Source organism: Mya arenaria, chromosome 3, assembly GCF_026914265.1.
Source record: "Mya arenaria isolate MELC-2E11 chromosome 3, ASM2691426v1".
NCBI classification, from domain to species: Eukaryota; Metazoa; Mollusca; class Bivalvia; order Myida; family Myidae; genus Mya; species Mya arenaria.
Genome location: NC_069124.1, coordinates 7704788 through 7718593, shown reverse-complemented (window position 1 = coordinate 7718593; position 13806 = coordinate 7704788). Strand labels below are relative to the sequence as shown.

The 13806-nt window shown below is 35.0% G+C and overlaps 1 protein-coding gene across 3 annotated transcripts in view; it reads right to left on the bottom strand.

Annotated features, from left to right (window-relative positions):
• Nucleotides 1–303: 303 nt before the first annotated feature.
• LOC128227426 (fibrillin-2-like) overlaps nucleotides 304–13806 on the bottom strand; it is a 58670-nt gene continuing 45167 nt past the window's right edge. For 2 of the 3 annotated variants that reach the window (XM_052937952.1, XM_052937955.1), the window contains 14 exons: nucleotides 11506–11622; nucleotides 7778–7909; nucleotides 7362–7487; nucleotides 6647–6799; nucleotides 6051–6173; nucleotides 5659–5784; nucleotides 5283–5432; nucleotides 4766–4885; nucleotides 4357–4479; nucleotides 3753–3875; nucleotides 3231–3356; nucleotides 2175–2300; nucleotides 1016–1138; nucleotides 304–495 (listed from right to left, as the gene is read on the bottom strand). In XM_052937952.1, coding sequence (XP_052793912.1) covers nucleotides 380–495; nucleotides 1016–1138; nucleotides 2175–2300; nucleotides 3231–3356; nucleotides 3753–3875; nucleotides 4357–4479; nucleotides 4766–4885; nucleotides 5283–5432; nucleotides 5659–5784; nucleotides 6051–6173; nucleotides 6647–6799; nucleotides 7362–7487; nucleotides 7778–7909; nucleotides 11506–11622 — 1784 coding nt within the window. In that variant the 3' untranslated portion in view covers nucleotides 304–379. The remainder of the gene's footprint in view (nucleotides 496–1015; nucleotides 1139–2174; nucleotides 2301–3230; nucleotides 3357–3752; nucleotides 3876–4356; nucleotides 4480–4765; nucleotides 4886–5282; nucleotides 5433–5658; nucleotides 5785–6050; nucleotides 6174–6646; nucleotides 6800–7361; nucleotides 7488–7777; nucleotides 7910–11505; nucleotides 11623–13806) is intronic. The other variant, XM_052937953.1, reaches the window with a different exon arrangement.

Here is a 13806-nt window from a genome sequence, read left to right as displayed (position 1 = left end):
GATTTGTGGAAGGGTTGTCCTTTAGAAGAAACGAAAACAGCAAACTAATACAACCACATAACTAACTGTTTGCAATAATCAGCCTAACTTTTTGTGTTATTTTTTTAATTAAAGCAATAAGAAAATAAAGTCAATGCACTTAATTCATTTGACTGTACGACATTTAAACAGAAATGTCTTCGAATATTTTTCGTTTCTAAAGACTACTACTAAACATAATATTTGATGGAGTGGAAGGCGACTTTCATGCGTTAATCGTCATCGACTGATGTCCTATTCGAACAAAAGCACCAAAAAACGAAGCATTTCTCTGACATGGTTTATTGATTATATAAATCCATACACATAACACCGTGTACATCTTCCATGTAATCTAGTTTTATACTTTTTTACAGTCGTCAATTGAAGTGCTGCCACGTTGCTCAGTATAGAATCCCGTTGGACACGCCCTGCATTCAATCTCCGTATCATCTCGGTAGGAATTTCTTGAACATTCTGGATAAAAGGTAAGAATTTTCAATTACATAGTTCCAAATATGCAACGCATTCATTTTCAGTTTCACGTCTGTCGATCCGCAGTGTACAGCTGCCTTGTCAAGCTGCCTATTTGCTAGTCTTTGGTGTTAACCGATAATGATCATACGCGTTCCACTGCTATTTGTAAAGGGTTTAAATAGTTCTATTTTTTATATTTTGACCCATTATAAAAAGAATTGGTTCGCTTTGTATATTTGTGTACATATTACAACATAACATGTTTTATTTGAGAAACCAACTAAGTGAATACTTCACAATAATAAAGCAATATATAAAATTGCTAAACTTGATTATAAACGACTTATCAATTTAGAAATTCACGCTCGTTATATAATCACTGTTCACAGCAATTTGTTTCCAATGCGTTGTGTTAAAGAGAAAAACTACAGTAGTTAAACAAAAAAATGATAAATATTATACCGTATACATCGGAACCATCACATACATTGTGGTCGAGCAATGTCATCCAAAACCTTACCATCACATCTATTGAAGCTAACAAGAGCGTGACCGAGGTTGCACGTGCAGTGGTACGATCCAGGAACGTTAACGCAAATGTCATCACATTTGTTTGTACTGGGGTCTTCGCATTCGTTAATGTCTGAACGGTATAACACAAAATATCGTTATTAGAAGGTATGTAATGTACAATAATTGTGTTTTAAATGTACAAAGATGTGTTCCATACATACAGGAAACATAGGCATAAGGATATAAGTTTTGTTCTGTTGTCATCTTTTGAATCAGCTTTATTCATCACTTTTTAAGCTATGTCAATCAATGTTTTATGCAACACTTTGTATCTAAACGTCAAACTGAAAATGGTCGATAACATCAGACATTGTAGACAATTTGTCGTTTCAAACGAATTCATTTATTTTTTGCACTCGTCCCTTTTCTGCCAATATTGAATGCATTTCCAGAAAAGTGACAACAAATAAAGACAAATTCAATTTCGCTTGTCTATACATCTTAATGCAGGAACAAATTTCTATTTACAAGGAGAAATTGCCTATTGACATCGCACGCACATGTTTTAGGAAATAATATTTGCAATTAAATTTCTGAAGGTCAAACCTGCATATTGAAAGACAATTAAAACACCCTACATTTCATTTTAGCAACCATTGTTTTTCATATAATTTTCTTTTTTAACAAAATGAAAGATAATAACACCAAAAAAACATTTTTTATTCAAATACACTATCATGATTGCTTTTCAGCTGTAGTTAATACAACTTTAATTGACAATACACTTTTGTGATTCGTATCTGAAACGAGTTCATATTAAAAGGTCACTAACGCATGCTGACTTTATAAAGACTGTTTTTTACTACAACGTACACAGAGCCCCTCATTCGCAAGTAGTTGAACCGTTGATCAGGGCATATAACGCTTGTGTAAGCACCTGTACATGCCAGTACATAAAAGTATGCTCGGTTAAGAAGACAGCTGAAAGGTGATGGGTATCACTATCGAGTCCAAGTCCTAGATAGAAACAATAACTGATGCCCCGTTTGAGGGGCTAAACGAGCGTTCCTTTGGTGGGGCTTGAACCAAAAAGATCCAGGATGTGAGGCGGTCACTCCAGCCCAAGCTCACCCTTGTTAATGCTTAAACAAAAAGTAGATCCATACCTTCACATGCACTCTGATCACTGGAAAGACGATATCCCGGCGAATCACATCCGCACGTGTAAGACCCGTATGTGTTGATACACTGAGAAGAACAGCTGTTCTCGCCTTCCATGCACTCGTTAATGTCTGCAAAGATATGAGTGTATTTGCACGTACGCAACTTTAACTTAGAATTATAAGTATATAGTAAACAAAATAAATCAACAATTATCACGAGAATTAGAAATTTTAGGGACAAGTCAAGCAGACAAAAATAAAGCGCATCAAGTAAAAAAACAACATAGCGCGTCAAGTCAAAAAAGGAATACACATGCATTCAAATATTTTATTTAAGTAAATTGTCTGTCTTTTTAATCACCCAATAATAGTTTCCGAGTTTTATGACATAAGCTACGAAATGCACATAGTTTTTAAACGTTTTCAATCCCATTTAACTGAATGAAATTTTATATTGAAATCTTCCGCCTGCATTAAAGACGAAATTACGTCGGAGCTTACTGAACAATCCTGGACACATGAACGACTGTTTGTAATTAATATGTTCACTTTTTAGTTACGTCTTTTGAATGAGCCGAGTTTTCTTAACAAACACTGAGATGTCTTTATTCATTTGAAAATTGACATACTGTCCAGTATACAAATTATCTTTCGAACTGTTCTTCTTTTATTTATTTTTTATTTTAGACATTTATTTTCTTGATAACACCGCATAATATTGTGTGTGCATTTTGTTCGGCCAATTGAACGCTATTAAAGTAAATGATGGCTACTTACAAGATACTAGAATCTTTATTCAAAGTTGGGTACATCATAACAAGAGACATTAGCTCAATTAGCTATTTTCCGACAGGCTACTTGGCTTATAATCATAAATATTATCAAATAATGAATAAGTGGTGGCAAAAAAGACAAATAGTAGTAATGGTATGTTAACCCCATAATGCTAGTTAGTAGGTATTTGTTTTTATTAAACGCTCTCAACTATATGAAATTTCTCATTGTAGCTTTGGTTTATGTTAAATAAAAAAGATCGAGCGTATTCCATAATACTAATACCTGAGCATGAAGCGAGATCCCACGATAGTTTTAAACCATAGTCTTGACATTCACACGAGTATGAGCCCGGCGTGTTAATACATACATCGGCACAGACATGGGTACCTGCCTCGCACTCGTCATTGTCTACAAACGCAATAGTTTGGAAAGCACAACCAGATGAAATCGCAAATATTAAGGAATATAAGCAATCTACCGTATATAAAATATATAAATTCCAATGGAGGCTAAAATAAATTGCATAGTAGTATTCTATAACCGTCAGTAAGCTATGATATGATATCGATAAACACTGTTATCGCACCAAATGCATACAACTTTGTTTACTTGTAAAATCTATAACTTTATCACTGAAAAATATATTTAATTTTTCAATTTCTGGACGTTATTGGCTAAACGCCTTTATGCGTTGTTGTAGAAATAATATATATTGGAAGCGACGAGTTTTTAATCTATTATTTTATGATATCTATTGTCTTTTATCGATTGTTTTGAATTTTCGATTGAAATTTTTTTTAATACCGTTACAGGTTTGGTTGTCATTGGATAATGTATATCCTTTAGTGCACTCGCAGTGGGCTCCTCCCGGGGTATTGATGCATAACTGTTCGCATTCTATATCGTCTTCGAAACACTCATCTATATCTAAACCAGAAAAAATATCGAAGTTTCAATCGATTATAAATGTGACATTAAAATGGTTTCCTATTCACATTTCTGCCGTTGACAGTTTATAAATGTATGACAAGCAACCGCACAACACCATATCGAAACTCCTTGCTGAATAAAGGCAATCTGCAAACATAAATATTGTTCTTATAACAAAAGATTTGTCTAAATTTGTCAAAAAGGTATTGATTTAAATCTGACAATTGGACGGTCCTAATACCGTTCTACAAACACTTCCTTGTAAATTGTAGGTTGATATTAATGTAAATAATCGTAATCTTGCCTGTTTGTTTATCATTTATCTTATGAACTTATTGCCACTTAGTGATCTTAGCATTGTTGCTCGTTTGCTTCAAAGCATGTAACAGGTGCACTTTATATTGCAATATTGGACAAGTAATTGTATGTTTTCGCTTCAAAGAACTCAAATTAACATTCATCTCCAAGGTTAACATACCAATACACTCGCGACCATCTGCAGACAGCGAATATCCTTGCATGCATGCACATGAAAAGCTTCCGTCTGAGTTGGTGCAGTTCTGCTCACAAAACGACCGCTCCTCGAAACATTCATCAATATCTGCAATTGAAAGCAATTTACTTCCTTATTCCTTGGGGCCGATGCGCGTTTGACACCGGGAACAGAATAAGGAAACTGCAATCTATATAAACGAAAAGGCTATGGCGCAGAGGGCGGTAAAATTAATGCATGTTTGCATACACATCACAAGTGAAGCGTAAACATTACAAGTTAAGAATGTCTGAATGAACGCATTTAACTGGACGATACATACATCACTTAAATTGTCAACTATCAATTTATTAATAACTTGATAAATGTATTCGTACTGTTAATGGCTATTTACCAACACAACGAGTCTGATTTTCCAGAAGGTATCCGCTATGGCAGGAACAATATGCAGACCCATGTGTATTGTGACAAAGATGATTGCACTGCAATTTGTCTTGTATACACTCATCTACATCTAAAATCATAAAGATTCAAGATAATTGAGCTGCCACAAAACAATGATTTATCTTCTTTTTATCAATTTTCTCATAAAAAATGAATGTTTCGGTATAATTCAGGAGTATACATTTCTTACTATATTTGTCTAGAATTGAGCACGTGTTTCAAAAAGTAGGACTTGCCGTTTATAATCCAGTAAACATTTTGAAAACTAAACATATTATCTATTAGATGTCTTCAAACAAATATATTGCCGTTTTTTACGCATCTGTTTCTCTTTCTTTCGTAATACAGCGATTTTTATAGAAGTTTCTAGAAGCAGAGATTTGCTAATATTTCTTATAAATTGAAAAGGGCAAATAAATATATAAAAAAGTCTTTTAATATGCTAAATATTTAAAGATACGGATTACCATCACAAAATCCCTGCTGCTTTTCGAAGCCATCAATACAGTGACAGTGAGATACAGATGTAGCATTTGAACTATCATCAACGACTGAATGTGGCGGGCAAGGCACACAGGCAGATGTTGCGCTGTCGTAAAACTTCTTTTCGTCGCAGACTAAAGGGGAAAATCGAAATACTAACAAAATAAAGAATGTTTTTCTCTGTTTTGGGAAACTATAGGAATATGTCCAGAGGCCTCACCGCATACCCTAGCAATACTAAATACACAGTGAGTATTTATGTACTAAATAATTTATATCTTGTTACCGACATGATTGAGAAAATCAAGGAAATAACACAGTTTCGCTCTTCAATGATACCCAACTAAACGTTCAACATACAGACGCACGAATGTCGGTCTTCTGAGATAACTTTCATTCCCATGGAGCATTCGCAAAGGTAGGAACCAGCTGTATTGATGCATACATCTTCACAACCTCCGTTCCCTATGCCACATTCGTTAATATCTGTGAAAGACAAATGTGCTTTACATTAGAAAAATAGATTTTAACAGTTATACTTATAATAAATGAATTTTTAAACAATGCCTGTATATTAGTGTTATTTCCGTATTAAACGCAGTCATATATCAGTGTGTGTACATTTAATATGTCAATTAGTATTTCATTTCTAAATTCTATGTCTAGATCAGTATTATTGCGATCTATCTTTTGTAGTATTTAATTTGTCCTTGTGTCGAACAGTCTTACAGCACATCACGTTTTATTTCTACCTTCGCATGTCAAGTTATCTTTTCCAATATCGAATCCAGCATTACAGGAACAATAGAAATCTCCAGGAACATTGACACACACTTGGTTGCAACCCCCAGTGTGCTCCTTACATTCATCAACATCTAGAAATATAATATAGTAAAATAAGACATGTTGGCAAAAAATCCACTTCTGGGAAACAATATCACTTAAACTTCAAAATGTTTGAAAAAAGATATTCCAGTCAACGTTAGTTTAAATATTATTCATGTTCATGTCGTATTTTCATAACGGCAAATATCATGAAATATATGTTTTTAAATATATCTAGCAATGGCATGCAGGGACACGTTTAATGCTATTAACAATTGCATGCATAAGAATAAACTTTGACCATTAGTTTTGATGTCTAAATATAATATTGATTAGTCTTTGCAGGCAAATATCCAACATGAACCTTGGTATATATAAACAATTATGGTCCATTTAATGTATATGATGACATTTTTTCAAGTACATTAATGACCAGTCTGTTTGTTGTCCTTCTGACGCATGCGACAATATTGTCCAGCTCATGAGGCAAGACAATGTGCGACCATGCATGTGATAGCCGTACCGACCATGCATGTGATGACCGTACCGACGCATTTCCTCCCAGACGCAGTAGACCGAAAGCCGGCGTCACAAATACATCTATATCCATCATCTAAATTCTCACAAACACCGTGTCTGCACTTTGTCTTCGAATAACGTAGGCACTCGTTGACATCTGAATAAGTGGATTTAACGGTAATATAGATATAAAATGATATATCAAATTCACATGGCGAATGTTCTCGTGGATATAGAAGGAAAACAGTTTAAGGGACGTAATCATGTTTCTACGGCCAGATATTGATTGCTTCACAGTGATACTCGTATTTGAGTGATAACCCTTTAACCACTTACTAAATAATGCATTGATGAAAAATATCAATTACTGAGAAAAAAAATGTAGCCGTGTATGTAATAGCTAAAACGAACAAATATTAAATGACTGGTTGGTCCTAAAAGATTATGGGAGATCAACAATCGTCTCATAAGGTACCAATATCGTGTTTTCAGCATCTTTCTTTTAAATTAAACACATATCCTTCATAAGCACCATTGTTTTCGACAATTATTTATCCGTTTCGGTTAGTTTTAACAATTGTTTTAATTGTAGAACTGCTTATTTGGGAGTAAGACTGCATTCTAAAGGCAATGTGAAATTCATATCCATAACAGAGTTGTTATATTCGGTACAGACGCATGGGCTTAAACTAATTGTTAATAAAGCAAGGACACGTTACCGACACAATCCTTTCCATTCGTGTCTAATGTGTACCCTTTCTTTGAACACTTGCATTTGAACGAGCCTACCGTATTAACACACACACTAGTGCAACCTCCATTTTCTTGCAGACATTCATTTGTATCTGAAATAAAAAATATCTAATTCCATAAATGTCTCTTGTCGGAAGGCAAGTCATAAGTCAATATTTCAAAATATATATCAGGTTATTTATTCAGATATTGAATAAAACCTGGTGTTATAAAGCATGCTTCCAGAGGCATTTGGCATAAAATTTATTTATTTTTTGACAATTATTGCAACAGAATTTAACAGAATGTTAATTTCATACATTACTCATCACTACGTCAAGACATTTGATTAAGTATTTGAAGTTACTCATTCAAGTCGGTTAGATTACAATAAATAACTAACCTACACAATACTTTTGATCACTTGAGTCTTGATACCCCGGAACATTGCTGCAGTCGCAACGATAAGAGCCACGAACATTAACACAGGTGCCAATGCAATGGTCATGAAAATCGCTCCGACATTCATCCACATCTTCAAGCAAGAATAATGTACTCCTGAAAACAGCTGGCTTACAACATATATCAGGGGGGAAAAGCTGGCACATAGCATATATCAGGAAAAACAGCAGGCACACAACATATATGAGGGGAAAACATCTGGCTAACATCATATAGCAGGGAAAAACAGCTGGCACACAACATATACCAGGGGAAACCAGCTGGCTGACAACATTTATCAGGTGACAACAGCTTGCTCAAAACATACATCAGGGGAAAACAGCTCGCACACAACATATATCAGGGTGAAAAGTTGGCTCACAACATTAATCAGGAAACAACAGCTGACACAACATATATCAAGGGAAAACAGCTGGCGAACAACATATTTCAGGGGAAAAACAACAGGCACACAACATATATCAGGGGAAAACAGCTGACTCGCAACATATATCTGCGATAAACAGCCAACCCACAACAATATATCTGCAATAAAACAGCTGGCTCACAACATATATCTGCTGGCATATAATATATAACAGGCGAAAAACAGCTGGCACACACCATATACCAGGGGAAAAACAACAGGCACAAAACATATATCAGGGGAAAACAGCTGACTCGCAACATATATCTGAGATAAACAGCTGACTCACAACAATATATCTGCGATAAAACAGCTGGCTCACAACATATATCTGCGATAAAACAGCTGGCTCACAACATATATCTGCGATAAAACAGCTGACTCACAACAATATATCTGCGATAAAACAGCTGGCTCACAACATATATCTGCTGGCATATAATATATAACAGGCGAAAAACAGCTGGCACACACCATATACCAGGGGAAAAACAACAGGCACAAAACATATATCAAGGGAAAACAGCTGGCGAACAACATATACCAGGGGAAAAACAACAGGCACAAAACATATATCAGGGGAAAACAGCTGACTCACAACAAATATCTGCGATAAAACAGCTGACTCGCAACATATATCTGCGATAAAACAGCTGACTCGCAACATATATCTGCGATAAAACAGCCAACTCACAACAAATATCTGCGATAAAACAGCAGGCTCACAAGAAACTTCAGAGCTAACAAGTGCTTAAACTTATGCAGGCGCTAAACCAGATGGCTTACAACATACTTCAGAGCTAAAAAGTGCTTCAAACATAAACAAGCGCTAAAACAGATAGCTTAGGACATATATCATTGCTAAAAAGTGCTCAAAACATATATAAGCGCCAAAACAGATGGCTAACAACATATACTTTCAATAGCAACAGATGGCTTTAAACATCGGCTGGCATACAACAATTGTTAAAACAGCTGACTCACAACATAAACAAACGCTAAATACAGTTTGTTCACAGCATTTATTAATACTGAAGAGCTGGCTAACAACATAAATAAGTTTATCATCGACGAAAAAAAAGAAGAAAATAAATAATATAATTGTACATGAGAATACAAATTGAGGAGTGCCAGCAAGAATGTAGCAACATTCAATTTATAGAAGGACTTACTATTTTTTGCATCCATAGCATGTCATTCATTATATATAATGATAATAAACAAAAGCTGTCACTGTAAGTGACGAATGCCCCCGAAGTGCCAGACAGATCAATGGAATATGCCTATTTCAGAATGAGCTAGCATAAACTATAAGCATATATGCAGAACACCGTGATTAGTGACTTTAAATGTGGGCGGGTGATGAACTATAAAATAGAAAACTGGGAATTGCACGTGCGACACTTCCACCGATTAGGACATGTTGTCGTTATGTGACAAAATATCAGTGTCATGTCATTTCAACTCACCATCTCTTGCGTTTAAAACTTACAACCCGGACACAAATATCCATACACTGCATATATGCAACATTCCGTAAAGAAAGACCTCTTAATGTGACCTTCGAGTAAGGGAAGTTGACCGTGCACTCAACACGTAGCCTTTATGTGTCCACACCTGTCCCACTTTTTTTAAATGTGAATAAATGCAACATGTAAAAATGGTAAACCTCTCAGTAAGGTCTGAATTACAAGGACCCTTGGGTCTAGCCAGCGATACAGCGATACAAGATCTTCATGAGCCAGCCATCTAGGAAAGAGTATTTCAAGATACCAATGTACATGATAAATTTACAGCGCGTACACGGCCACCTATTCTCGATGGGCATATCAGCAGCATCCAATTATACTTAACCCTTTAAGTATAACCTTGACATTTGAGGTTAGAGACGTTGGGCTTGTGCGCGACACTTCGCCATTATGTATCTTACATCTGTGTCAGGTTCTTTCAAATTCACACCCGGAAACGACAAAGTTACAGCATGGACAGAAACAAAACGAACGGATTCAACGACGGGCTAACCTATTAAGGGGGTATGTCAATGAGGTTAAGGAGTTTATTTTGTTACGTTTTCGATTGAGACATCACATTAAAATACACGTTTAAGGAGCAATTTTCAAATAGGGAATAAAAGCGCTGAAAATATTTAAAGGCGCGACAAGCGTGATTATACTATAGATTTGACATTTTTGTGGTATGTAATGTAAGGCAGGGACTTTAAATCAACACACGTCCATTTCTTGCGTAAATATCTATACTAATCTGTTCCCCTTGGTTCCTCTTCATTTATTCTACCTCTAGCTTTTTTATTCACATTAAACATGCAAACATATGAAAGTATTTAATTAAACTGGTATTTTAATTCGTAATATTTTAAACTGCCAATTTTTTAACCGCCGGCGCTTTAATTCTTTTATTTTGTCATGTCAAAAAGTTGATCTAAAGATATCTGATTTTGATTTGCGGTACTTAAGTCTCACAACAGTCTTTATCATAATAAACAAACATACGTAAGAAATGCATGTACAGACGCACGGTCGGACGGTGGGATTTGGATAAGCGCGTTTTCGGGGTCATTACAAAAAAGATTTGCAGAATACTAAATCAATACTAAAAGAGGATTCTATTTTATCCGTGAAGTGCACATTGTCAAAACATAATAGGATTGTGATAAATCCTATTACTGTATAATATATGACCGTGATCAATCCTTTTACAGAGACAAATATTGTTAAATGCACTAAACAAGATCACGGCCATGCACTTTTCCAGAAAGGGATTCATCGAATACAAGTTTACAATCAATAATGTGTTTATTCATTCACAAGAGGTTCTAATCGTTTGACCTTCGAAAGGAATACGCTGTTATTCAAATATAAAACAGACACAATATGCAAAAAAAGCCGAAACAAGACTTGGTCCACCTGAAGTTGAAGCGCAAGCGGAATTGAAAATCGAATCGCGAAAGCAAACATCATAATACATGTACAGTTCGAATTAATTTCAAAATCTCGACTTTTAAAACAAAAATAACGTCAAGGACAGTTGGTTGTTTATTTGATCTTGTCTATCAAACTCATTTGTGAATCATGTAAATATAAAGTTGTTCTGAAGGTAAAATTATATTATTATTATTATTATAATAATAATAAAACTGATCTGATATATATTTAGACGCACTCGAGAACAGTTCATGGGAAGAAACGAGTACTGGTATCGATTTTGACTAAACACTTTATACTGTTATATAAAAAAGATCCTACCCAAACAGTCCTGACCGGAGGCCACATAACCCGGTTCACAGGAACAGAGAAACGAGCCCTCAGTATTAGAGCAAGTCTGATTGCATCCACCGTTGTCCAACTTACACTCGTTGATATCTGCACAAGTACAAAAAAACAAATGTTGTGATTGAAAACATTCCATTTTTTGTTGTTAGGTGTTTAACTGTTTTTATAATGGATCGATTAGGACGCGAATTGGTACGACAAAAACGCCGTTTGGAAACGAGCGACCTCACGAGTCGGCGATTCGACATGAACTTTATTGGTTGACCCCGTCGTGTCCATTGTATAAACTGATTAAATTCTTTCTTTGATAACTAGTGTACATGAAGAGGAAAAAGGTGTTAAATACAATAATCCATACGGCCCATGAAGACAAATACAATACAAATGTAGTTACAAATATTGTAAAAGATCAACTTCATCCATTCGTCCTGGTATGTACGATTATATTTATCATTTTATTCATTACACCATTCACTAATATTATGAAAAGTGGGAGTAAAATATAGTAAAATATATACTTAGATGAAGATAATGTTTCGGTTCATAATTTTGATATCGGCGGTTTGAGTGCTTGGTTCTTCAAGCATTCCAGAAGCGAGTAAGCGATAACTTTGTTTAGAATAAGAAACATTGTTAAAAATGAGATACCCAACGGCATACTCCTGGTTAATATACCAATGGTACCGATGGTTGGTGATGGCTTATTTCAGCTGACATCGAGTCCCTGTAGTTTCCACTATTTTATTGAATCTAAGAATCGACTGTTAATGGGTGTTTTAAATTACTTATGAAAAGGTATTAGCACATTGTCCAGTAGTAAGATATCCCTGGGGGATATTGGCCAAGTAGAGAGACATTTGTACCTTGATCACGTCTCCAATATTGTCATTTAATTATATTTAGAATCAATCACCAAAATTCAGTGGGAATGGCTGGACAGATAACATCATCGTGAGTATCCGCATTCGTTTTGCTAACACATTTGACCTTCCAAATTTTAATTCATTAAATGGCGGCGTTGTAATTTGGTTATGTATTCATACTCCACTTAAAATAAAAGTGCTTTCGTTATTTTTGGAACATATGTGCACTTATAAACATTGATTACTGTTCATAAAAGCTTTGCACTAAGAACCGAGTGAATAATAAACTATAAGAATGAATAGCAGATAACTTTTTCTCAACAAACCGGAAATAGAAAAGTTGACAGCTATAATTTTGCGTGAGGGGCGCCCCATGGGTAGCGGCGTGAATAACACCCTTTTCAAAAAAGGGGGTAATTAAGAAATAACCTAAAAACAAATAAAACTCCGAAAATAAGCATAAAAGAAACAGAAAATTTGTTAATTTCAGTGTAAGATCGTACTTAATTTCACTCGTGATCATAGAAAAACTATATTTTCACTCGTGACTTCGCCACTCGTGAAAATATGTTTTTTCTATGACACTCGTGAAATAAAATACGATCTTACACTGAAATAAACAAATATCCTCTATATCTTTGATTAAAGTCTTCATTCAAAGCAAAATGTTGCCCTCCGACGAAGCAATTATGACACAATTTATCATATGGTATAAACACAATGATAACGCATTTCAATAACTTTTGTTAAAATGATAGTAAATACATTATTATGTTGTTTAAAGTTTGTTGCTGATGTCTCTTTCTCTGATGCGTTTGGTGGTCGTAACATTAACAATTCCTCCGTTAATATCAGGCAGGACACGAAAACACGACACACCATTCGTCTCCGACAACACTTGACGAGGGCACAAGCGGCAGTAATGAATTCGTATTAATTTCGCCTTTGTATTCTGTGAAGCACTGCTTCATTCGATGGAAACGGGGAAGGTCCTCAGATGACTCAAGTCACGTAAACTATGTTTAACGGTAATAAAACATTTGATTAAATATGCATTATATTATGCATTTTATATTAAACGATTTTAAACTGAAATACGATTGAAGTTCATTAGAACCATTGTGCTTTTTTACTTGTCATTCAATGTTAATTTTCAACACAATTATGGGGGTTATATTGTAACAGGATCTTAGTTACTTTTGACACTATACGGCTTGCAGTTACAATTAAACATAAGTACTTGCAGTTGTTTTTCCCCGACTTTAAAACTTTCTAAAGCTCCAACCACACCCACATGGAATAGCAATCAAGTGATGTAATAACAAACCGTTTTACATCAAGAGATTCTTGGGCAAAAGCTAGTACCATGGTTGACGTGTGCCGTCAATATAAATGTTGTTAGTCATTGAGA